General features: G+C 37.1%; 1 protein-coding gene across 1 annotated transcript in view; it reads left to right on the top strand.

Annotated features, from left to right (window-relative positions):
* The first annotated feature begins 748 nt into the window (after positions 1–748).
* Positions 749–27529, top strand: part of LOC121383184 (S phase cyclin A-associated protein in the endoplasmic reticulum-like) — a 134819-nt gene continuing 108038 nt past the window's right edge. Inside the window, exons 1-12 of the mRNA XM_041513037.1 lie at positions 749–1365; positions 4875–4995; positions 7185–7423; positions 15662–15765; positions 16139–16279; positions 17865–17965; positions 18749–19329; positions 20611–20784; positions 23478–23550; positions 24018–24129; positions 25292–25403; positions 27171–27311. Of these exons, the coding sequence (XP_041368971.1) occupies positions 1246–1365; positions 4875–4995; positions 7185–7423; positions 15662–15765; positions 16139–16279; positions 17865–17965; positions 18749–19329; positions 20611–20784; positions 23478–23550; positions 24018–24129; positions 25292–25403; positions 27171–27311 (2019 nt within the window). The 5' untranslated portion in view covers positions 749–1245. The remainder of the gene's footprint in view (positions 1366–4874; positions 4996–7184; positions 7424–15661; positions 15766–16138; positions 16280–17864; positions 17966–18748; positions 19330–20610; positions 20785–23477; positions 23551–24017; positions 24130–25291; positions 25404–27170; positions 27312–27529) is intronic.

The following is a 27529-nucleotide window of genomic DNA, read 5'->3' as shown; positions in this document are numbered from 1 at the left end:
AGCACAAACCATGGCCTTTGTTGAACCAGTTATGGATCACTGGTCGGTGCAAGTGGTTTACACCTACCCATTGAGCCTTGCGGAACACTCACTCAGGGTTTGGAATCGGTATCTGGATTAAAAATTCCATGCATCGAATGGGATCCGAACTCATAACCTACCAGCCTGTAGACCGATGGCCTGCCACGACGCCAACGAGGCCGGTCGCTCAGCAATAAAGAAAGAAAGAAATGTTTTTATTTAACGACGCACTGAACACATTTTATTTACGGTTATATGGCGTTAGACATATGGTTAAGGACCACACAGATTTTGAGAGGAAACCCGCTGTCGCCACTACATGGGCTACTCTTTCCGATTAGCAGCAAGGGATCTTTTATTTGCGCTACCCACAGGCAGGATAGCACAAACCATGGCCTTTGTTGAAACAGTTATGGATCACTGGTCGGTGCAAGTGGTTTACACCTACCCATTGAGCTTTGCGGAGCACTCACTCAGGGTTTGGAATCGGTATCTGGATTAAAAATTCCATGCCTCGAATGGGATCCGAACCCATAACCTACCAGCCTGTAGACCGATGGCCTAACCACGACGCCACCGAGGCCGGTCGGCTCAGCAATAAATAACTTGTAGTAAATTTCATAATATGAAGGAAAAAAAACCCATATAGTCCGTCCTATCCTCCTATAAAGATTTTTTTGGAAATAATTTCAGTTTGGTTTTGACATAAGAAAAACAGTAACCCCCCCCCCCCCCAAAAAAAAAAACCCCACAAAAAACAACAACAACAAAAACAATAGGCTCAGAAATAAATAACTTTTAGTAATTCCAAAGTATGAAAACAGGCTTTCTCTGTGGGAAGGACTTTCTTTTGCATTAATGAGGTTACGTGATGATAGATTGAGGCGATATTGCAGCTTTAAAAAAAATAAAAAAAAATAAAAAAGAAGTCTCCAAGTAATTATTTAACATAAAATAAAATTATAGATAAGAATCAATATTTTATATATGATTTATTTAGATTATTAATTTTACTGTGAATTGTTTTTGTTACCTGTAAATACTGCATTTGCTGCGAAACTACATTTTACAGGTTCGCAGACATTTGATGTTGTCTGCATCTGCAACGATAAAAAAAGAAAATGTTGACCTCGTTGAGTGATATCATATTTATTTGTGGTTTGTCTGAGTAACGACCATACTCTAGAGAGCATTATCTGGCAAGCATTTACGGTACACACTACCATGAGTGATAGTAGAAGGAAAAGGCATGGTCCAGGTCCCAAAACTCGGTCTGATAACGCGGAAAACTTTTACCGAATTCCATTGAATGGTGCGAATCGTGCGAAAGGTAGCCATTCCAGTGTAAGTTGGAGTTCGTCTTATATTAAATAACAAAGTATAAACCCAATTTCGTCTGCCTTATTTTAGTTTTACATGGCAATTGTGACACCTGTTAAAGAGGTTAGTTTGTATGCTAATGCCCGGCGGCGGTGGTTATTTTAGTTTAAGCTTTCATGTTTCTTTGCTTGTACAGGCATGTCTAGTCCATAATAACTAATTCAGCAATAGTGATAATTTGTTAGTGTGTGTGCAAAAGTGCAAAACTACAGTACCTACAGGTAAAGTATGAATAAAAATTTGATTTGGACATCTCCATTAACATTAATAAGTAATAAAACCATATTGTCTCTGAATACCTCTACAAATTTTCTGTAATTAGTAAACAGTATAATTGTTGCTAACAACGTAAAATATAACAGAGATGTACTTCAGATATGTTATTAAAATAACGGGGGCCTAATTCACTAAACTCTCGCAATATTGCAATCTCGCAGTGCAATGCTAAAAGACTTGCAAAGAGGATGCTTTATTGTCTAACAGAACCTAAGAGACCTTTGTGATTTAGGCCGCTGGACATCTACAGTGGCACTCTGTACATTGCCAGATTAGACAGTGTTGCTAATGTATAAATACAAAGTGGCTACATTTAGTCTGACTAATAAAGTTAAATTTTGTTTTGTTTAATAACACCACTAGAGCACATTGATTTATTATCATCAGCTATTGGATGTCACACGTTTGGAAATCTTGACATATATAGTCTTAGAAAGAAAACCCGTAACATTTTTCTATTAGTAGCAAGCAATCTTTTATATATGCACTATCCCATAGACACAGGGTTCGAAATAAGCACTTGTCCGTTTGTCCCGACATGTGAAAATCTGCTCGGACAAGCAAAATATACGTCAGGTGGTCCAGTGGACAAGTGAAAATGTTCAAGACAGTTTCATTTTGAGCAATCAAAAACATTGTTCTTGCCCGTGAGTAAAACAAATCACTTATTTGTATCTCTGAGACAGGATATACCTTTGAAGTTTGATATACCAGTCATGGTGCACTGGCTGAAATCAGAAATAGCCCAATAGGTCCGTCAAGGGGATCAGTCCCAGACCGACCACGGATCAAGTGGGCGCTTTACCATTGGGCTATGTGTTGCCCCTTTGGCTAATAAAATTTCCTTTAAACTAACCACATTGACGTAGCCCAGTGGTAAGTGCTCGCTTGATGCACAGTTGGACTAGGATTGATTCCCGTTGGTAGGCCATTTCTCACTGTAGCCAATGCACCACGACTGGTATATATCAAAGGCCATGTTATGTGCCAAAAATTACCAAATGTTTGACATCCAGTAGCTGATGATTAATAAATCAATGTTCTCTAGTGGTGTTGTTAAACAAAACAAACATTAATGTACATTTTTTGTCTGGATCATTTTCTTTTTAATGTACATGTATATGGGGGTTTGACATGTCATTGAACACTGAAACACAAGTACCTGTAATTGCCATTATGGTATTGTAAAATGTTATTAACAACCATTTAATAAGTTAAAACTTTAAACTAGTATGTGTGAACAAATATATGTACAAACTGAAAATTTCAATAAGCATAACTTTTTTAAACAGTGATGTGCAATTCAGGACTCACAATGGAACTAATTTTAGTTTAGCCAATTTTCACATGTATAAAGTATTTCCACAATTAAAATGTGGTTAATTTGTAGCCACTTTGTATAATAATAGGCTAATTTGGCAGTCACATGGTGAACCATGGGAGTTGAATCAAAGAAATTTAAGAACGGGTGTCTTCATTATATTAAATAAAAAACAATAAAAACAGGTGCATTTTGTTTTGTTTTATTATTTAATTAATAACAATGTATTAACACTACAGGAATCTAATTATTTATATTCTTCAAATAATACTACAGGTTCTTAACTTCAGTGGCCTGAATAAAATGTCAATTATAACTAACATCACAATAATTTTCCTAATTTCATCAGCCATGGGACCCTATTTTCTTTTTTCAATATGTATATATATTCTTTTCCAATATATTTTCCAGTAGAGCATAAGTCGACCATTCCTATAAACTTCACTTTCCATAGTCTAGACCCCACCCTGCTAAAATTCTTGCAAATGCACCTGTTTAAAATATTAAGTTTTAAAGTTAGATTAATCGTCCAACAGGTTTTCGTTGTATTACATTACCATAATCATTACTTGCCAAAATCAAAGGTAAACTAGCTTTCACGTTTGTGGTAAAACTGGCAACCATTTTGTTTTAAAAGCAAATAACAATATAAGGAACCTTTTTTTTGTTGTTGCTCTAAATGCAAATGGTGCAGAATATCGAATATGATTTGCCAATCAAGTATATTATTTATGTCTGCCAAGGCATTCTGAGTGGGGCATTTGGGACTGTGAACAACCTTTTATTCTGAATAATTACGAGCTGGGTTTCTTATTTGATCAACACTATGTTTTGTTTACTCCGATATTTGTATTGTATTATGTGATGAGGTATCGTTTATTTCATTAGTTTTATTGAAGTACAACAAAATAATGTTGTAGCAGGATTTTCTCAGCTGTTTCCAGACTCCTGACAATTGACAGCATACCCCACCATTCTCCAAAGGCTGTGTCAGTTTTTCTTATTCCCAATTTTGGAGTAAAACATTCCCAATCTGAATGTAAATACATGTAATTCCCTTTTTTATTGTTATATAAAGATTGATTTTGAAAGCGATGCACTTGAAAAACACAACTACCCTCCACTATAATGTTTCATAATGCAAATTAAAAATATATTAAATAGAATAAATACAAGTACATGTATAGTATTACTGTTTTACATTTTAAGTTAGCTTAATGAGATGTTTTTGAAATGAAACTGAACCTTCCCAATATTTTATAAAACAACGCTAAAATTCCCAAAGTCAAAGCCATGGGCATCAAGTCAAATTTAAGAAATAAAACTCTGTGTTGTATAAACAATAAAATAAGACAATTGAAACTAATTGTTGAATGTGTCAACATTTTTGGACTTTAGGCTAACCCTCTGAAATAATATGTCTCCAACCATGGAAATAACTTTTACAGCTGGAACACATATTGCAGGAATACATACAAATATTTGAGCATGTTTTACTGGTCACAAATAAAAACAAAAAAATTATGCATTGAAATTGATTCAGAAACATTTCTGATCAGACTGACGGAAACTCCCCAGAATATTGTGTGAATTGGTTCTCAAAAAGTATACCTGATATATTGTATTAGGACTTGTCTATTGCAGTAACTGGGTAAACTGGTAATATTACCCACTCCTACTAGAATATAAGTGCACTATTTACCCAATTCACAGTTAGCGTGAGGTTAAAGTTTCAACTGCAACTGGATATAATAGACAACATAAATTGAAATAAATAAATGAATTCACAATTTGTGTCTGACAGCCTTTCACTTAGTAATTGTAAAAACTATACCCATCTTCTTTCTATTTAATTAGTTGTATTTTCCCCCCACAGACTTATAATCAGAAAATGAACATAGTTGACAGTGTCAGGAAAATAGTACAAGAAGAAGGGCGAACAGCAAGAAATCTTGTAAAGTACAGCGTTCCACTTGAAACTCGACAAGAAAGAACAGGTGATTACATTTTTACATCAAATTTGTCTAAAATGATGTGCAGATAATTTTTTTTTACCTTATTTCATTCCTGTACCAGAAATTCATGCATGTTTTGAAAATCTGTTGTTACTTTCAAACACTAAAATCTGCTTCCATTGTTGATATGAGTGGAGGCAGGATGTAGCTTAATATTAGTAAATTGTTTGTTTGAAGTGCAATTAGTCCCAGGATTGATCACCCTCGGTGTTTTTTTGCCATTCCAACTAGTTTCTTATGACTGCCACATTAATGGTCATGATCATGTTATGTACTATTCTGCCTATGGAACAGTGCAGAGAAAAGATCCTTGACCTTGTTGGTAATTAAGAGTAGCCTGTGTGGCTTGTTTCCTTTCTCTCTAACCATATGTTACATTGTTGACATCAAAGAGCCATAGTTTAAAATTAAGTTTGTTTTGTTTAACAGCATCACCAGAGCACATTGATTTAATGATCATCAGCTATTGCATGTCAAACATTTGGTACTTCTTAGGGAAGAAACTCGCTAAATTTTTCCAGTTGTAGCAAGGAATATTTTATGTGCACATCCCACAAATATATAGCCTGATATACCAGTCATGGAACACTGGCTTAAACTTATAGGTGTGTGAGTGTAACCCAATCAGCTTCTGTTTTAACTTTGTCAGAATATTGGATTCAAGTGTTTGAAAATACTTTGGCATTCCATCAAACATTTTCAACTTGCACGTAAAACTAAATGCATTCCAACACATTTTAATGCTGCAAATAGATTTAATTATTCAATAAAATTTTGCTTTAAAACATTTGCCATTGTAATTCTGTCACTTTTCTTAGTTAATTATTTATTTTAATACTAACAAATTAAACTCCTCTTTTGCACATTTTCTTAATTGCCAGCATTGTACCTGTATGTCCATTACTGAACCCCTGCGATTGTCTGCGACAATCGGCAATGCTGAGTAATTGCCAGCATTGTACGTGTATGTCCATTACTGAACCCCTGCGATTGTCTGCGACAGTTGGCAATGCTGAGTAATTGCCAGCATTGTACGTGTATGTCCATTACTGAACCCCTGCGACAGTCGGCAATGCTGAGTAATTGCCAGCATTGTACGTGTATGTCCATTACTGAACCCCTGCGACAGTCGGCAATGCTGAGTAATTGCCAGCATTGTACGTGTATGTCCATTACTGAACCCCTGCGACAGTCGGCAATGCTGAGTAATTGCCAGCATTGTACGTGTATGTCCATTACTGAACCCCTGTGATTGTCTGCGACAATCGGCAATGCTGTGTAATTGCCAGCATTGTACGTGTATGTCCATTACTGAACCCCTGCGATTGTCTGCGACAGTTGGCAATGCTGAGTAATTGCCAGCATTGTACGTGTATGTCCATTACTGAACCCCTGCGACAGTCGGCAATGCTGAGTAATTGCCAGCATTGTACGTGTATGTCCATTACTGAACCCCTGCGATTGTCTGCGACAGTCGGCAATGCTGAGTAATTGCCAGCACTGTACGTGTATGTCCATTACTGAACCCCTGCGATTGTCTGCGACAGTCGGCAATGCTGAGTAATTGCCAGCATTGTACGTGTATGTCCATTACTGAACCCCTGCGATTGTCTGCGACAGTCGGCAATGCTGAGTAATTGCCAGCATTGTACGTGTATGTCCATTACTGAACCCCTGCGATTGTCTGCGACAGTCGGCAATGCTGAGTAATTGCCAGCATTGTACGTGTATGTCCATTACTGAACCCCTGCGATTGTCTGCGACAGTCGGCAATGCTGAGTAATTGCCAGCATTGTACGTGTATGTCCATTACTGAACCCCTGCGATTGTCTGCGACAGTCGGCAATGTTGAGTAATTGCCAGCATTGTACGTGTATGTCCATTACTGAACCCCTGCGATTGTCTGCGACAGTCGGCAATGCTGAGTAATTGCCAGCATTGTACGTGTATGTCCATTACTGAACCCCTGCGATTGTCTGCGACAATCGGCAATGCTGAGTAATTTTTATTTCTCTAAAGCACTTTTTTGCTTTGGACTATATTCAGTTTTTTTTTCAATGGCATGTTTTGTTTTGCTGTGGACATTTTCTTTCTTAGTTGCAGTGGTTGATTACTTATTAGTCTATATTTAACATGAATAATTCTCACCATATTCTTTATTTATGATAAAGGACGACCAGCAACAAGGCGTGCCCGCAAGAGTCGACCAAACTCTATTTCATCAGATAGTTATGCCCAAGGAAAGCGGTCGCCCATTGACGCCAAATTAGCTCCGAAATCCCCGAAGTCCGATGTGAAAAAGCCTGACTCGAGAGCTCGGTACTGGAAGTTTCTGTTTGACAACTTACAGAGAGCAGTTGACGCCATTTATGAAACATGTGAAAATGATGAGAGTGAAGTGGAATGCAAGGTAAGATTTTTTTGTGTGTACCCATGGAATTGTTTTAGTTTTTTTTGTAGGTTTTTTGGATAAACTACAGTTGGTGATCATTTGAAAACTTAGTCACATCTACTGTTTTACAATTGTATAGCAATCTCTTATTATGTTCTTCTCTTCAATTCAGCAAGTTATGTTTTATTTGACATTTTATTTACTAGTGATTTGTTGTAATACTTACATGAAAAAAAAGTAAAGTTTGTTTTATTTAACGACGCTACTAGAGCACATTGATTTTTTATCTTATCATCGGCTATTGGACGTCAAACATATGGTCATTCTGACACTGGTTTTTTTTAGAGGAAACCCGCTGTCGCCATATAGGCTAATCTTTTTATGACAGGCAGCAAGGGATCTTTTATTTGTGCTTCCCACAGGCAGGATAGCACAAACCATGGCCTTTGTTGAACCAGTTTTACAACTACCCATTGAGCCTTGCGGAGCACTCACTCAGGGTTTGGAGTCGGTATATGGATTAAAAATCCCATACCTCGACTGGGATCCGAACTCATAACCTACCAGCCTGTAGACCGATGGCCTAACCACGACGCCACCGAAGCCGGTTAATACTTACATGAATTCATACAACAGTCATTTCTTTCAAAGAATGGTGTTCAGTTTTGGTTTTATTTTATCTTTCCCTAAAGTAGCAGTTGGGTTCGTTCAGTACACTGACATCAGAGAGTATTAATGTATTTTTATACGCCGTCTATGATGGGCTGTTTTATGGTATGGCGTTGTCTGTCCGTTCGTCTGTTAATGTTTTCTTGTTAGGACCATATCTTGCAGACAGATGCACATGGACCATCAAACCTCACATGTAGGAACAACTTGGGATGGTGGTATGTCGCGTACTATTACTAGGTCACTGTGATCTACTTATCAGTCTACTGCACATGACAGTAAATCATTGTCTAGACCCTATCTTGCATACAGATCCATCAAACCTCACATGTAGGAATAACTTGAGATGGCGGTGTGTCGCATACTATTACTTGGTCACTGTGATCTACTTATCAGTCTACTGCACATAACAGTAAATCATTGTCTGGACCCTATCTTGCATACAGATCCATCAAACCTGACATGTAGGAATAACTTGAGATGGCGGTGTGTCGCATACTATTACTAGGTCACTGTGATCTACTTATCAGTCTACTGCACATAACAGTAAATCATTGTCTGTACCCTATTTTACATACAGATCTATCAAACCTCACATGTAGAAATAACTTGAGATGGTGGTGTGTCGCATACTATTACTAGGTCACTGTGACCTACTTTTCATGGTGTCTACTGCACATAACAGTAAAGCCTTGTCCAGATCATATTTTACATACAGATGCATATAGGACCATCAAACCTCACATGTAGGAACAACTTGGGATGTGGTTGGTCCAAAACAAACTGTTCATCCATCCCATTGCAAAAATTTCACATTAGTCAGGTCCCATTTCCCCAAAATGCGGAAGGTGCGAGCATTTATTTAGGATTTGGGCCAGCATAGATTTTTAGCATACTTTGGGGGTGCTGAATCCAAAAAAGTATGTTGGCCTTCTGACAAATTACGTTTAATGGGTCAAAATGGCCAAAAACAAAATGGCCGCCAAATAGTCTCTAAAAATTATAAAATTTGGCATCAACGTGTTATTAACGGCATTATTTAGTGTTATAAACACCAGCCAGTGTTAACATATACTACTCAAATAAACTGAACAAAATAGTTGTGTATGCGAGATGATAAACCAAGATGGCCGCCGATTTATAAGTGTTAATATCAAAGACATTTAATTTGTCAAAACATTGTCTGTATGGGTATGAATAAAACAACTTTACATTGAATTTATTATAGCAAACACGATGAGAGGAATCATTCTATATATATCACCAGTGACCAAATAATACATGCAAAGAAAAACTGAAACAGGAAGAAAAATCAGACAGCTTTGGAATGCTAAGTAAAGGGCAAATCTATCGGCATTTTATTTTTATTGGCGAGCATTCGTGCAACTTGAAATGATACTTTTGTCACATCTGCAGAGTTCTGTACACGGCAATCGTGCTTTCTTACATTTCAATGTTCTGCATCCTGTGTGACATTGACAGGAAATCATCTCAAGACAAGCTTGAGGAATTGGATAATTTTTCATTAGAACAGGCTTAAGTTGGTCATCCACAAGAGTCCATCCCATTGATAAAGGTGTTGGGAGATCTGGAATGGGCTTGTGAGCTTGCATCCATACAATTGCCTGGTAGTTAAATGAAACACACAGGCATCACTTGTGGGTGGCATATGTTCAGGGCCTTTCAATTTCCCAAACAGAACTGTTCGTGCTTTGTCAACGGTGTCAACAGTCTGATCATACAGTTCACAAATGAATTGCTCAGCATTTTTCTGTGTGTCTTCAGTAATCTCTCAGCATTCTCTTTAAACACTTTGAATGCAGATTTCTTTGAAATCCCATAGAAATATGAAGTGGTATCACTTCCTGTCAGAGCATGAAAAGCAAGCAAATTGTGACGACATTCTGGTGATGTGAGGTTTGTTTGCAATACTGTGTTTACCAGAATATTCTTTGGCTTTTGTCCTGTTCCAGCAATCATCCAGATTATAGCTTTGATGTTTGGCAAATGAAAAAAGCAGAAGCGACAGGACATCTGTGTCTCTTGCCGATATCACAATAGTATTGCAGTTGGATGTCTTCGAACAGTGTATTGCGTGAAGCACTATTCGGGTATCGGCTTCCTCATGTTGAGCCTTTAATTGGTCTACATCCAAATCGTTGTTATTTGTCACCACTTTATCTTCATCGGTGAAACCACCGCCAACTACAACTGTTTTGTCCTTGGGTGAAAGTCTGATCAACTCTTCTGAGAGGAAGTTTGCTAAATCAGATTTGTTTTCTGTTAAAGCTAAAAAAAGTTCTGTAGCAATGGTACTTCTCTGTTTTCAATTCTTCTCCTTACAGGACGATGCGTCTTCGTGCGTTTAGTTCTTGTAGTTGATTTGATGGACAGAGGTCTGTAACGATCAAAAACAACATCTACCCTTTCATAACGGAGTGCTTTTTGCAAAATAACAGAAACAAACATGTTGGCATATTCCCCAAATGTTTTGATATCCTTAGTTTTCAGACTTTGCACCAATGCCTGACCATCTACAATTAAAGCAGACTTGCCAAGTAATTTCACAGGCACACCCACGTCCATGCCTTTTATCACTTCATCAGTCAAAACTGCTTTGTTTCCTGCTTTAATGCTCCCATTTGTTTCGAAAATGGCCATTGGTACAGGAAGAAATGTTCACTTCCCGCCCCGCTTTGTAGGCTGTAACCAATCAAACTAGTATGTTTCTGTCAGCCTGAAGTATTTTGCTCTTTTCAACTATAGACTTTGTTGGTTTTTCGATGCACTACAGGGAAGCAAATGTAGGAGGATTGTTTTTCTTCAAACTTTCACGCAGTGGAACTTTTGGAACTTTCTCATTAATTGTTTGTAGCCTGTCTTTGACAAATTGCTGCAACTGATCCTGTCCAAGTTGTTATATCCTTTGTGACAGGATTGACCAAGACATCTGTCCGAGAGTTTGGACCCATCACTTCATACCTTTTCATAACTTTGACAATTGATGTTTCCGATTTGTAATCCATGCACTGTCGACTTTTTGTAACTTCTTTGTGTGTCAAAATATCATCTGGGTTAACATTGTACATAATCCTGGTCAGAAGGCTAATGTGCGATCGCAAGTTGTAAGATAACGACCATCTACACAGGGCAGTGTTAGTTCTTGTTATGCCAATGATGCCTCCACCTTTCTTCCCTGTTGCATTCAGCCATTTTTGGCTTTGGTCTGGGTCGACTTGATTGAATTTTGCTTTGGACCTTTTGACAACAAAATTACCCCGTTTGAATTCTTCAAGGATCTCCTGCGGTAATTGATGAGCATCGGCAAGATAGACAGTACCCCATCTGGTGTAGTTGATGTGATCGTATCTATGAAACCATGGCAACATGCACCGAAATGCATACAGATACAGATCCCTTTCTGCTCTTGTAAACATGAGAAGTATTGAAACCATATCAAGATATGTCAACCAAAATGTGAAATTTGCATTCTGGTTAACCTCAAACTCGTTGAAGTAACCCCTGAAAGCATCATTCTGCAATGTGGAAATAAGGGCATTCATATGATTGTCATCATGTTTTATTTCCATCAATGTTTGGTAAAGCTTAATGTATTTCTCTTGTATGAAATGCATTAACTGCGGAAAGATAAAACTCCTGAGAGCTTGAGATGTTAATTTATGAGCTCTCATTCCTCTACTGTAGTTTTTCCCTGTCAATACTTGATCAGCGGCTATAGGACCAAGCAGATCAGATTCTACCCATATTTCATGTAAACCCAACCCTTTCATGTGATCACCAATAACTTTCAAATAGTTCATTGCGATGTGTAACCCTCCCGTTCCTGGTATTAGGTTCTCTTTGTATTCAGGTACTGCCCATTTCAAATCCATAAGTTTGAAGTATAGTGCCTGATCAACAGTAATGACTGTATATTTTTGTTGTAACTTCTCAGACATATGCATACACCTCTGCACAACAGTGTTCAATGTATCAATATCATGAGCTGGAGCTTGAATAATGGGCATATACCCGACGTTAGTTAATTCGGGATCAGCTGTACTGATTGACTGATTGAAAGCTGACCAAGATGGCGGGCAATCTTTGTCACATCGACTGAAGTGAAAAGCCAGATCAGTGGCTCTAGCATGTCTTGCGGAATCTGTTTCAGATTCAGTAGACAGAAACACATTTTCGTCTACAATGTTTGGAAAAATGGGTGTTGTTTTGCCTTCGATGATACCAGCAGGTACTATTTTATCCATTAAGTCTGGAACTTTAAAAGTTTCTCTCCCAGTAAACGGAGATTTCATCCAATTTCAAACAGTGATCTTGTCCTCGCTGCCATGCAGCTACTTGTGTGGCATGGAACGTGTTCAACCCATCTAGAATAGAATCACTGATGTCAATGTTATCTGCTGTGAAGTGTGTAAAAGTATTTTTGGATAGATTAGCTGGCGCAAAGTATCCAATCATTGGATCCATCGATTCTAGTGTTTTTTTTCTACCAGTGCTGTGTCAAGTTTCAATGTGTCCTTGTAACTCAATGTGTGTCCAGCACTGTGAAACAGATTTACTAACTGTTTTGATCTGGTTACTTGGTGCAAAGTACAAGCAAGCCCAATGTGTTTCGGTGTCCAATTTTTACCATCACTCACACCGTAAACAATGTCCTGAGCAATGCTTAGTATTTTGGATTGTTTATCACACACAGGTTCAACATAATCACATTCAGCATCTACATTTAGTAGTTACTGACTTCCATACAGCAAGTTCAGAAACATATAAAGACTCTGGTGCACAGTGTATCGCATCATCTTCGCTGATATTGAGGCCTGCATGTCCTTTCTTTGAAAGCAAATCTTTTCGCATTTTGAGAGCTACATGTACCAAGGAAATGAAATTACTGTCCATTGGTTCATATTTTGGCATCGTTAGCTCTTCGTCTTGATCATATTTCCTTTCATGATGAACATCACCAATTATGTTATGAACACAAGCATGTGGAACAAGAAGCACCTCCCTTTCAGGATTTTCTCTGTGTAGAGGACTGACAAACTGAAAGTGATAATGAAGTTTATTCTGTAAGGTTTCTTTGAATGACGATTTTCTAGACAAGTATGAAGATGGTATTACAGAAGATGTTTCTTCCACGAGTATAGTGTACCGATGTCATACATCAGATAGTTGCAGGATTTGTAATTGTGTTGCTGCATACTGCAGTTCTCGGGTCAGAAATATCGCAAGATCAGTACTTTTTCTTTCTGATTTGCATTTTTGTGCTCCATACTGAAATGTGTTTATACATTTTTTATGGTATTTTTCTTCAATTGCAATCAGATCATTTACACTTGATAGTCGCACACGCATTTTGTTGTCAAATTTAGCATCATGTAAAATCCTATCACTAACTTGAAATGTTGCGACGTTAAATAGTTTACCCATGGTACTCTGTTAGCAAAACATACATAAATCCCAGTTGACAAGCTTCGTCGATTTCCTCGAAGAGTATGGTGATGGCCCTACAGTGCATTCTGGCGCTGATGGAAGTGATGATGCAGGTGATGTTGAAACAGGAACATTGCTTCTCAAATGCTCGGTTTCTGTTTTAAACTTTTATTCTAGTGTTCGTATATATTTCGGGTGTGTGAATAGAGAGTAGCATTTTCTGTGGCACATAATACTAACTCCTGGTTCGAGCTTCTCAATTCGATCTATTGCATCATAATTTGATACATCTCTGAAACTCTTTCTGATTCGAGCATGCTCTTTGAGAGTATCAATACTTTGAACTTTTTTTCTTTCAAGGACATCAGCTTTAGTCTCTTGACAAATAATACACATATCTGAGCTGTCCTGGTGACGTCGTTTCAGACTGTTGCTGGACTCCATACTCAGATTAAAAATAATATTAATCGAAAGAAAAGTGTACACAATGTCAATAGTGGATAATTAAAAAAAAAAGAAAAAAAAAGGACTGTAGCAACTAACTTAACCCCACCTATTCTTCACCCTCACATCCTAAAAGGTTACACACCAAGAAAAACAACAAATATATTTTAATAAAGCTCTACTATAAGATTATTGTTTGATGAATTTAAAACAGAATTATCTTGCTACTTTAACATTTACCTGTTGAACAGTTTACAACGCAAAAGCCAAAACAGCCGCACTGAACGGCCCAAGCACTTGTTCAACACACCCTACGAAAACACAGAATTTTTCTCAAACGGAGACGAGTTATCTGCATTCTTCGCTTAAAATATGTTCTAATATAATAAAGATACGGTTTATATTAATAATATTAACTCAATACCAACTATTTCTATACAATTATTTTTATTTTATTTCTCAAATTTCGCAGGTGTCCTCCATCTTTGAAATTTCGGAGCAGACTGGCCGTTTTCGTTGCTCTAATCTTTGGTACTAAAAGTCTCACGTACATTATTATAATAGAAAAGACAAATGCCCTTTCTCAGAATACATTATGTTAATAATTTAATTGAAGTTTTAGCAACTACACTGGTGTTTGTTACGCTGTGGTACGTGTTTTGGTGTATTATTATACTTGGCTACAATGTATTTTTGATACAATCCTATTTCCGTAGATAGTCAATTTGTTTTGGTCATTTTGACCCTCAAAGCATCATTTTTGAGATGGCCAACATAATTTTTCGGATTCAGCATACCCAAATTAGGTTAGAAAAGTATGTGGGATATATATAATCCTAAAAAAATGCTCGCACATCGATAAATAAGCATCTTTCTGAGAAATGGGACCAGACTACATAATTAGAATTGAATCATACCTGTAACATATTCATTAATATCTATGGTTTTCCATCAAACTCCTGATGGGCGTATCATGTACCTCACTGGTATCCTTGTTTGTTTTTGCTGTAACAACAGCAGGTTTTTCTCTGTTAACCAAGTGTTGAAATAGACATGACTGTAGTTTTAACCCCATGAACCCGAGAAGTTCAGTGTTATTTTCGACCAATCAGAATTCATTTTACAGCATAGGTATTAGTAGAAGTTGTCTGCCTATGTGAATGTAAAGTTTTTTTTGCATTTTTAAGTGTATTTTTCCACAAATATGAACCGTGGGTGTGTCAGCACCGAAGAAGTGCTAAAGTTAATAATGTCAGACAATGAAGGTGAGCTCGATAATGACACATACGACACTGAAAGCGACTTTGAAACTTAAAGTGATAATAAAATTGATGATGTGAATGTCGGCTGTTAACAATTACGAAAATGACCTTGAATCCAAAGCAGTAACTAAAGATTCTGGCACAGGTGATTTTGGTAGTGTGCATGTTCGTTGGCATGGTGGTGGGCAAGGGCAAGGCAGGGGAAGTGGTATTAGTGAAAATAATCAGCAATATCAGTGGACTAGGGACACTACAGGTTTTATTGACAGTTATACATCATTGAGCAGTGTTTAACTTCCACTATTTCCAAGAGAAAATTAAAAACAAAAATTAGGGTTCAAAGGGTTAAAATAGACTGAGGTATCATCAAACAAATATTCCTTTATATTTGCTAGTTAAAATGAAATAACTGAGTGCAACATTTGTTATTTAGGAGGTGATAATGATGTTGGAGCAGAGTACGAAGGATTTCCGGTCCCTGATTGAACGCCTTAATTTACTCAAGGCTTATGAAGATGCAGCAAAGGATGGTGAGAGGTAAAATATGATTTAAAAAATCATTAAAATATTTATTACCCATATGTTTAAAAATATGAATGCCTGTAGGTAAACACAACTTTTTCGATTTTATTTTAATCAACATTAACTGATCTATAATATAATAAAATGTTTAAAAAACCACAAAAACAATACTTACCTATTCGAATATATACTTTATTTTATTTATTTATCAAAAAAATATATGAGTAAACGTTTTTTGTCAAAAATTAATCCAGTAGTCAGAAGGTTAAGTTAACTGTAGGAATATTATTATTGACAATCATTGAAACCCCACCCCCTTGAAAGGATAAAAGAAGAAAAAGAATCGTGGACAGTGATATAAAATAGATTATTTGTTTGTTTTTGGCAGACCTGTATCGATAGCCTGGGAAGTGAGGAAGATGTCTCCTGGAAAGAACGCCTCAACCCCTGGTTCTGGACATGGCCGGTGCTCCCCAAGTCCAGCCCAGCGAGCTCTTTCCTTCAACACAATGACACAGAGTTCTGCCAAGTAAGCTGTTACAAACCTTTCACTTGTGTCTACACATGTGAGATAAAAAATATTCTGCAAATGCACAGTCAAGTCTGTTTTAAAATATGTTTCATTGAACGATACTACTAGAGAACATTCATTTGATGATTTTATCATCGGCTATAGGATGTCAAACTCTTGATAATGTAGCTATTTCTCGATTCAGACAGTGCACCACGACCAAGGCTGTGGTATGTGCTATCCTGTCTTTGGGCTGGTGCATATAAAAGATCCCATGCTACTAATGGAAAAATATTATAGTGAGGTTCCTCACTAAGACTGTCAAAATTACCAAATGTTTAATATTCAACAGGAGATGATTAATAAATCATTGTGCTCTAGTGGTGTCATTAAACAAAACAAACTTTTAACTTTTAGCTTGATAATTCAAACACATAGCCTTCAGAAGAATCTCAGCAGCAAGAAACTTTATATATGCATTTTCCCACAGACAGAATATGGAGCCTTTGATATACTGTAAAACGGGTATTATTCGCAGCAGTAAAGTTTCACGATATCAGAAATGCAGCCAGTTCGCAGTTTTTAATTTTTGCGGTGTCATAGTTTTAGTTTTTTGTTTGTTTTTTAAATTACTAACACATACAAAACTATACTTTGGTACGTAACATTAAATCGACACTAGAGTGGTCAACAGAGGTATACGTAATATTATCCCTTTCTGAGCGACTCCTCTAAGTGCTGCAGCACATGTCCAGCGGCGACCACACTGTGTGTACAATTAATGAAATTAATCCAGGATGTGGTTCAATCAACTCTCCAGAAAGTATGAAATAAAGACAAACACTTGTACTAGTAATCTTGTTTTAATGTTTAAACACCGGTTGTTAAAAACGTTCTTACCTCTTGTTTTTGTCACTTGTCGATGACGTTCCATTTGTGTCTCTTATTTTGATTGGCCAATTAAAAATGGCTCATTATACTAATTTCTAAATGTTTATTCACAGCTTAACAATACCAGTAAAAATATCTGTTCCAAAAATCAACTACATTTATCATTCTTCACAAAAACAGTGTTATGGCAGGTTCAATTTTGCAGTGGTTAAAAAAAGCACGGACAAACCTGAAACTGTTGGGTTACCTGACCCTTCAGTGTGTTTAACGATCGAAGAAGTTCAGTCGACACAGGCCGCCAATGGTGCCATTGATAAGTTAAACACTTCTACAAATTGTAAACAAAAACATGGTGAATATAGACTATGATGCAGAACAGCATGCCAAAATTGCTAAACTGTTTTTTTTTTGTTCTAATGATTTTTATTATTTGCGTAAGTAATTTTCGCGCCTAAATTAAAAAACGCTAAAAAACGCGAAAATGACACATTCGCGAATAATACCCGTTTTACAGTATCAGTTGTGGGGCATTGTGACAACTTCATGAGTCTCCCGAGGTGTTTCATCTTACAACCCATACACCTCAAGCCAGTCCTCTACCAACTGGGCTGAATTCTATCCCTCATACTTCAATGTTTTAACAAAAGTTTAAACTTTGAATGTATGTACATGATTTTATGAAGTAAATTATCTGTATCTTGTATACCTGCAGATCACCTCAAGTAGGCAGCTGGGCAGACAAGGTGCGTGGCGTTCCTACCCTCCGGCCACCCCCACAGCCAGTTCAACATCTTCAGACACTGTCTGATGAAGGTAACTAATACTTTAATAACAAACTTGCTTGTTTTTTAACTGTTCAGTAATATGTCATGAATTTGGTAGAAAAAAAAAATTCTTAGCAAAATGTTAGTTTCAGTTGGCTTAAACTAAATTAGCAAAATTACTATTCTTAGAGAAATGTATTTCATACACTTAAGTCGATTGACATATTTATTAAGGTTGATGACAGTCGTTCTTTGCACCCTTGTTTTGGCTTCATTCACAATAAATATAACATCTCTTACCGAAGCCATAACAAGGATGCAAAAAGTGACTAGTCAACCTTAGGAAGAAGATGTTTATTTTGTTCATCGGCTATTGGATGTCAAACATTTGGTAATTCTGGCTCATGGTCAACAGAGGAAACCTGCTACATTTTCCTAATGCAGAAAGGGATCTTTTATATGCACTTTTCCACAGACAGGAAAGCACATACCACGGCCTTTGACCAGTTGTGGTGCATTAGTTGGAATGAGAAAAACCCCAGTCAGTTGGAATGGATTCACTGAGGTGGTTTGATCCTGCGACACAAGCACCTCAGGTGAGTGCTCAACTGACTATGCTAAATCCTGCCCCTCTCTCTCCCCCCCCCCCCCCCCCCCCCCCCCAACCTGAGGATGCAGTGGAAAAGGGGCGAGATAATAATAATATTGGGTGTTTAAGTTTACACGATGTTCTGAATGTGCTTTTAACACGTGAAAGGAGATAAGAAATTCATATAAGTGTTAATTTTCATAAAGTGTTCATTTATGACCAAAGAATGTTATTTTGTTTCAGGTGAAGATGATGATGGGTGGGAGACCGTGCACCGAGGTGGGCGCATGCGATCACGGAACCCCTCGTCACAGAAGTCTCTGGAAAACCTTTCTAAATGTAACGAGGGTCAGAAGAAGAATCTCCAGAGATCGAAATCTGTCCCCGATGCCACAGATGACAGTGCGATGTCTGTGCAAAACACTGCAACTAAGTCTGTGTCAGAGAAGTTCATAAACATGACTGATAGTCTGAAGGAGTGGACAGGAAGTAAGGAGAGTGAGAAAAAAAACATTTCTGAGAACGGCAGTAAGATTGGTGACGGACATCTTGTAAACCATTCTCCTTGTAAGCCGGACACAGATAAACTAGCATGCAGTAAGCCGGACAAGGATAAACTAGCATGCAGTAAGCTGGACAAGGATAAACTAGCAAGCAGTAAGCCAGACAAAGATAAACTAGCAAGCAGTAAGCCGGACAAGGATAAACTAGCAAGCAGTAAGCCAGAGAAGAATAAACTAGTGGCAGAGACCATTACGGACAAGTGTGTAGAAAAGTCGTTTAGTTCCGATGAGGGGCATGAGGATAGTGCTCTTGTTGACAATGTAATTTTATTTATTTATTTAGTTTATTAACATTCATAACATCCCCAGACCCAGCTGTAATTTGTTTATGGTTTTCTTTGTACGGTTTTTGTAACTAGTTAAGCAGTAGCATTGTCTTCACTGCATTTGCTGCCATGATATTTCACACTCAAAACTCAAATGTTTTGTCTACCATTAGTTTAAAGATGTTATTTTCACTGTGACATAAACTGTATGTAAAGCCTGTTTTTGTTGGCTCATATTATGGATATAGTTTTCCTTACCACCAACCTTTTTATGAAGGCTATATTGTGCCTTTCTTAAATCGGAAGTGACCCAAGACCAGCATATTTAAGACTGGCCATCAATTAATTACTTCAGTCAAGCCAGATGGCTAGTGAAAACACCCACAGAAAAAACAACCCTACAATTGTATATGACAATAATACAAAATTCCCAGTTTAATATTATATTTTTAGAATGGTGCTTTTTAATTTTTCTTCTGTCAGCAACTAGGATAGCTTGTAATTTCCTTTAATAGATTTTACTGTTCTCTCTGCATAAGCCTGATGGATCAGGATGCTCAAAATGTTGAAGTGACTTATGGTCTACAGTTTAATTCAGTGTTCGAAATAACATGCCAAAAAACCATGACTGGCAGGAATTCCACATGCTGATTATTAATTTAAAGATATATTTTTTTACTAATGTTTTTATGAACAATTGTTTTTTTAATGAGGCAGATCTAAGCATCTAACCCTTGGTTCATCTTTTTTATCTGTCATTGTGTCGACACTATCTGCAATAGAAATATAACTATAGATTTATTTTGCACCCTATACGTATTTGTTTTTTGTTGCCTGTTCAGCCCCTCTTTACGAAAAATATTCATGTTACCACATACATCATTACATTATTCTTTTAGAGTTACCTTTGTTAGTGAGGACCATGATCCTATCAAGAATCCTACCATTTAATTTTACGCCTCAATCCTGAATATATTTTTGATATTTTAAGTATTAAAAATACATCATCAACTTTTGTATCCTTCTTGTGATGTGTCTTTGTTTTGTACATGGTTGCAGTTACATGGATTATAGATCATATTCAAATTAGGTCGTTGCCATACCAAGATAGATTAGTGGTGACTTAGTTGTCTTTGTCAAAAAATAGTGATAAGACTTGAATCAATGCTCATAGCAATGTCTGTTTAAAATTAAAACACACACATGTAAACACATATTAGTTGTAGTTGAGATTTCATATGGTGGAAATGTGTAACATTAAATTATAAACTTGCAGGAACTGGCATCAATGTTGGATGAAGAAGATAGTTTGTCATATCAACTTGAACAAGAACAGGAACGAGCCATTCAGTCGGCTATTAAAGTGGAAGAGTCTTACCTCAAAGAGATGGCTAAGGAAGAAAGCCTGGAGATTGACATAGAACCTGACGGTGATGACAGTGAACTGGCAGTAAGTAGTGTGTGCTTAATATTAAATGACAGTGAACTGGCAGTAAGTAGCGTGTGCTTCATATTAAATGACAGTGAACTGGCAGTAAGTAGTGTGTGCTTCATATTAAATAACCATGAACTGGCAGTAAGTAGTGTGTGCTTCATATTAAATGACGGTGAACTGGCAGTAAGTAGTGTGTGCTTCATATTAAATGACCGTGAACTGGCAGTAAGTAGCGTGTGCTTCATATTAAATGGTGCTTTCAGACTTTCCAAGGGATGACGGTGAACTGGCAGTAAGTAGCATGCGCTTCATATTAAATGATGCTGTCAAACCTTCCAAGGGCTGACGATGATGACAGTGAACTGGCAGTAAGTAGCGTGCACTTCATATTAAATGATACTGTCAAACCTTCCAAGTGATGACAGTGAACTGGCAGTAAGTAGCATGCTCTTCATATTAAATGATACTGTCAAACCTTCCAAGAGCTGACGGTGATGACAGTGAACTGGCAGTAAGTAGCGTGCTCTTCATATTAAATGATACTGTCAAACCTTCCAAGGGATGACGGTGAACTGGCAGTAAGTAGCGTGCTCTTCATATTAAATGATACTGTCAAACCTTCCAAGAGCTGACGGTGATGACAGTGAACTGGCAGTAAGTAGCATGCTCTTCATATTAAATGATACTGTCAAACCTTCCAAGGGATGACGGTGAACTGGCAGTAAGTAGCGTACTCTTCATATTAAATGATACTGTCAAACCTTCCAAGGGATGACGGTGATGACGGTGAACTGGCAGTAAGTAGCGTGCGCTTCATATTAAATGATACTGTCAAACCTTCCAAGTGATGACAGTGAACTGGCAGTAAGTAGCATGCTCTTCATATTAAATGATACTGTCAAACCTTCCAAGAGCTGACGGTGATGACAGTGAACTGGCAGTAAGTAGCGTGCTCTTCATATTAAATGATACTGTCAAACCTTCCAAGGGCTGACGGTGATGACGGTGAACTGGCAGTAAGTAGCGTGTGCTTCATATTAAATGATACTGTCAAACCTTCCAGGGGCTGACGGTGATGACAGTGAACTGGCAGTAAGTAGCGTGTGCTTCATATTAAATGATACTGTCAAACCTTCCAGGGGCTGACGGTGATGACGGTGAACTGGCAGTAAGTAGCGTGCACTTCATATTAAATGATACTGTCAAACCTTCCAGGGGCTGACGGTGATGACAGTGAACTGGCAGTAAGTAGCGTGCACTTCATATTAAATGATACTGTCAAACCTTCCAAGGGCTCACAACAGAACTGGTGATGTGCAAACCAGACCTGCTTATGTGTACTATTTGTGCGTATTTTGTACACATGGATGAATAGAAATACGCTAAATTAAATATATATACACAAAATTAATTGGGTCTTTTTAATTTGGTCCGTGTACATATTCTTGTATTTGCATTGCCTATACTTCCGATGGTGTAGACTGGTATGCGGTTCCAAATTACAATTGCGTATAGTCGTTGATGGTGCAAAGCAAGCAACATACCAGTCGGCATTGTGCGATCGTCTCTTGGGGATGAATAGGTGCATTGCAAGTATTGTCGTACTGACATTTCCATTTGTCACTCGGGGAAATTTAATTCTTGTGTGCCAAACCTCAGCAAATTAACCCCCAGTTATACATTTATCACGTATGACAATTTTGGAGGCAGCACAAACACAGAACAGTTCAAAGTACGTTAAAACAAACAAACAAAAACAACTTACTTTGTCTCCTATAGAGCCCCATGCTTTTATAATATTAAATTGTATTTTTAGATGCATTTACAACTGTATCAACAAAATGATAGCACCCCACAATTGCGACATTTGTGGATATGCATAATTGTATGATGGTTAATACTATATGTATGCATACATATAAAATTTGTTTTGTACACAAAAAATTGCAATTGTACACATTAAATTTCTATAACTACACATAGTCTTCAGAAAAACAAGTTTCAGTATTCAAGAAATTCTGAAAAAATTATAAAAAAAGAAAGACATTTAAGAAGAAAAACAAAATTACATAGCTTTGTATCACTCAGATTACATTATCAATTACATACATGACTCTCCCCTCCCCCCCCCCCCCCCCCCCCCCAATAAAAGAAGCTCTAATCCTTTTAACAGAGTGAATGTAACCAGTTCGGATTGACAGCCCTTGAAATATTGTATATAACACATTAAAAAAGAACGTGGGCAGCTCTTTTGTTAGTTTTTGTCACATTTGAATTCTAATAATAAATGAATGATCATAATTGCTTTGTTATAAACAAATTGATAAAATATGTTGACTACTCTATTATATAGCATTTCACAATTTCATTCATACATTTTGCATAGCACATAAACTTTATCTAAAACCGTCTATACAGGCCTCCGATAACTGCATGTTGGTATACACCATGTATGGGTTATATTAAAAACATTTACAGGTAACCCACTTCACTTTGTGCAACCTGTTACAATGATGTATATGATGCCCTCAATTTAATGGGTTATGTAAATCTTGAATTCAAGGTAAACAATTCTCTCAATTTTCAGAGTCTGATATATAGTATGCCGCCACTTCTACTTCAGAAAATGTCATATGATAGGCTTTGCCAACTTGTATGCTGATTCATCAAGCATCTGTGAATGAAAGTTGTGTCATGTTTATTTGCAGAATACTACCAGCTCGTTGGAGACGTCTGATAATCAGGTTCTTGATTGGGATACTCTGGTGGCTCAGTATGATGGTATGTTATATTTTTAGTTTCACTTGTGCTGTTCTCTCTATATTATATATCAGTCTTTATAAAGCAATGCTTTTGCTGTCTGTACTACTTAAAATAGTTTTCATTTTCATCTTAAAAGATGAAAATGTTTGACTATTTTTTAACATGACTGTTTTGAAACTAGGGAAAATCAAATCTACATTATTTAATGAATCATTGACTTACTTATAAAAACATTTATTGATTGTTTTATTATCTTAATGGTTACCAAATATTGGGAATGAATGCAGTCATTATATTCAAAATAATGTCAGAGATATCAAGGAGTATGTAATGTGTGACTTAAAAATATGCATAGCATTCTGATTTGTAAGATAAGGAAAAAAGAAAAACAATATAAAGATGTTCATCTATGTAATGCCAAAGCTTTTGCAGTTTTACCCTGGTGGTTCTTTTGAATGATGATTGATATTGATAACTATTTTCAGAGAAGGACAGTGCTAAAAAGTCTTGGGGAGAACAAGTGGAAGAAGCAGAGGCACGTACTCCTGGCCATGGCTTTCACATGCATGAGAAACTCTCGTCTCCATCGAGAAAGAGGTGATTAACATTAACTAGGATTTAATCAAGGGACCATTCACTATTGGTACTTTACTTTTTCTTTTTGGTAACACCCACTACCAAAAGTGTCCATAAAAAATATTGATTTTGTAAGAGTTATGTCAGCATTTGTTTTCATTTTAAAAACATACCCTGGCAATAAGCTCTCCTGCCATTATACACATGGAAATGTTGATATTATGTATGGCCTCCAAATAAACTACAGCTTTGCTGACCTGTAGTTGTAAGTTACAAACATCTGCCATAACAATACTAGTAAACAAAGTAAGTGCTGTGCATTTGTAATATATGACGTTATAAACATATTTTTTGAAGATCGGGTTTTACGACCATTTCCATTTACAGAATATTATGACGGATAAAGCAAAGTCATATCCATAGTAGCAGGATATGACTTGTGATGTCACACGCATAGATACATTACAAAATCGCCCATTTGACCTCTAGGTCGTTGTACAACATGGCTAAAATAACAGAAATGATAGCTTTTCCACATAATTTTATGGTCCGCAGGATAAAGATAATAACTAATTAATGACTTAGGATATCAGCTTTATCCTGTTCAGGCCGAAAGGGGAAAATTTCCCATTCTTACCTTCACAGGATAAAGCAGATATCCTACATCATTAACTAATTATTCTTTATATATAAGAATTATTTGTAATTTGTGAATTTAACAATGTACAACAGTCACAAATTGTGTAAAATCACTTAGTATAGTGAAATAATTTTATATAAAATTTGTGACTGTTATACATTGATAAGTTCACAAAAAATGTCAAGTAATTTACAACTTATTTAGTTAAAATACATATATTAAGTCTAACGTCCTTTCCATGACATGTTTAACATAATGACATAATGATGTAATTTTCATTGGTTTATCGAAGGATAACATTAAGATTTTACTGAATTCGTCCATTCAGAATAAAGTAAATCGTATACCGGCGGGATGTTTGTAATTAAATATCAATACATTGTAAATAGTTGCCTCAAATTATTAAGAAAAATAATTGTTTCTATTAAGAACACATATTTAATTACAGAATTTTAAGTGTATAATTTCCACACTAAAATAAAATAAAATAATTATTTCACCAGTGTGGCTTTTTCTTGCATTGCTTTGTTTTGTGTTTTAAAGATCACCAACAGAATCACGGAGACGACATGAAGAGAAGCAGGCCAAGGCTCAGGAATTGAGAAAGAAGTTCTTACAGGACAAGGCAGACCGTCTAAAAGAACTTTCTAAAAAGGTTATACGGTTTTTAGTTTAGAAATAGCATCCGTGACAATGTGACCAGCCTTGGTGGCGTCATGGTTAGGCCATCGATCTACAGGCTGGTAGGTACTGGGTTCGGATCCCAGTCGAGGCATGGGATTTTTAATCCAGATACCGACTTGCACTGACCATTGATCCATAACTGGTTCAACAAAAGCCATGGTTTGTGCTATCCTGCCTGTGGGAAACGCAAATAAAAGATCCCTTGCTGCTAATCGGAAAGAGTAGCCCATGTAGTGGCGACACTGGGTTTCCTCTCAAAATCTGTGTGGTCCTTAACTATATGTCTGACCCCATATAACTGTAAATAAAATGTGTTGAGTGCATCATTAAATAAAACGTTTCTTTCTTTCTTTTTCCGTGACAATGTCTACCATCAAGTATTATCTTGCGTATCTTTATCAGTTAGGAGAGTAGCTTGTAGCTCAGTGGTGTAAAGTGGATCATTGGGTTGAACCGCCTTGATGGTTATACCCTATTCAAACTTGTGTCATCATGTAATAAGGGGCATAATTATAACAGACTGTGCTGCTGTTAATTAATAATAGTCTGTCTATCTCTGATCAAACCAGGTGCGGGATTTAGCTCAGTCGCTTGAGGTGCTTGTGTTACAGGATTGAACCACCTCAGTGGATCCATTTAACTGATTGGGTTTTTTCTTGTTCCAACCACTACACCACAACTGGTCAAAGGTCATTATGGTATGTGCTTTCCTGTCTGTGGTAATGTGCATATAAAAGATCCCTTGCTGCATTAGGAAAAATGTCAGAATGACCAAATGTTTGACGTCCAATAGCCAATGATTAATTAATCAATGTGCTCTAGTGGTGGTGTTAAACAAAAATAAACTTTTAAACTTCATCTACAAACCAAGTATTGCCATTGTTATGCCCAATAGCTGATGAAACATTTTTTGTGATTTTATTAAACATGCAGTCATTTCTGTTCTTGCTGCAATATATGGGGCGAGACGTAGCCCAGTGGTAAAGCGTTCGCTTGATGTGTGGTCGTTTTGGGATCAATTCACCGTTAGGGGGCCCATTAGGCTATTTCTTGCTCCAGCCAGTGCACCACGACTGGTACATCAAAGGCCGTGGTATATGCTATCTTGTCTATGGGATGGTACATATAAAAGATCCCTTGCTGCTGATCGAAAAGAGTAGCCCATGAAGTGGCGACAGCGGGTTTCCTCCCTCAGTATATATGTGGTCCTTAACCATATGTCTGATGCCATATAACCGTAAATAAAATGTGTTGAGTGTGTCGTTAAATAAACCATTTCCTTCCTTCCTTGCTGCAATATATGTGATGAAGTGTTGTTAAACACTCATTCCTTTGCCTTCATGCCCTGTAAAGAGAGAGATTTGTTTTAGGACAAAGCAAAGAATGATTTATATTTGTTTACCACCGATGGTGAGATGCAGAAAACACAGTATGTGATATTGTATGGTATTTAACCATAGTACAGTGCTCCCCTGTGGTGCTTGTTTGGTCAAAGGATTGAACGCCTTTGAAGGACCCATTCTTTGATGATTTTTTTTTCTGTCCCATGACTGGTATATCAAAGGCCATGGTATGTGTTGTGCTGTCTGAATAAGTGCATATGAATGATTCCTTGCTACTAATGGAAAATATAGCGGTTTTTGTCAGAATTATCAAATGTTACATGTCTAATAGCCAGTGAGTAACAAATCAATGTGCTCAAACAAACAAAAAACCTTTTACTTTTTTTTTGTGACAGGTTGAGGAGGTACAGCAGTGGAAGGAAGAGCTGATGCGTCAGCGATGGGCGACGATTGAACGCAAACTGCATCGCGCTGAGGAGAAACGTCAAAGTCAGCTGAAGATTAAGTCAAAGAAAGCTCATGAAGAAGAGGCAAAGGTTTGAATTTGAAATATTTCTTACTTTTCTTGTGCATTCCCATCCTGTGATCACAAATCAGGGAAACCAAAAAAGTGTTTCTAATGAAATGTGAAAGCCTATGGCCTGCCCTACCGTCCAACCGGAGGGGACTATAGGTTTCATCTCCATCTGTCCACCTGCCCATCCGTCCTTACCACATAGAGTTTTTCGGATGTTTTTTTCCATAATGCCTTGAG

This window comes from Gigantopelta aegis, chromosome 2, assembly GCF_016097555.1.
Source record: "Gigantopelta aegis isolate Gae_Host chromosome 2, Gae_host_genome, whole genome shotgun sequence".
Lineage (NCBI taxonomy): Eukaryota > Metazoa > Mollusca > Gastropoda > Neomphalida > Peltospiridae > Gigantopelta > Gigantopelta aegis.
This window is presented reverse-complemented; position numbering and strand designations above follow the sequence as displayed.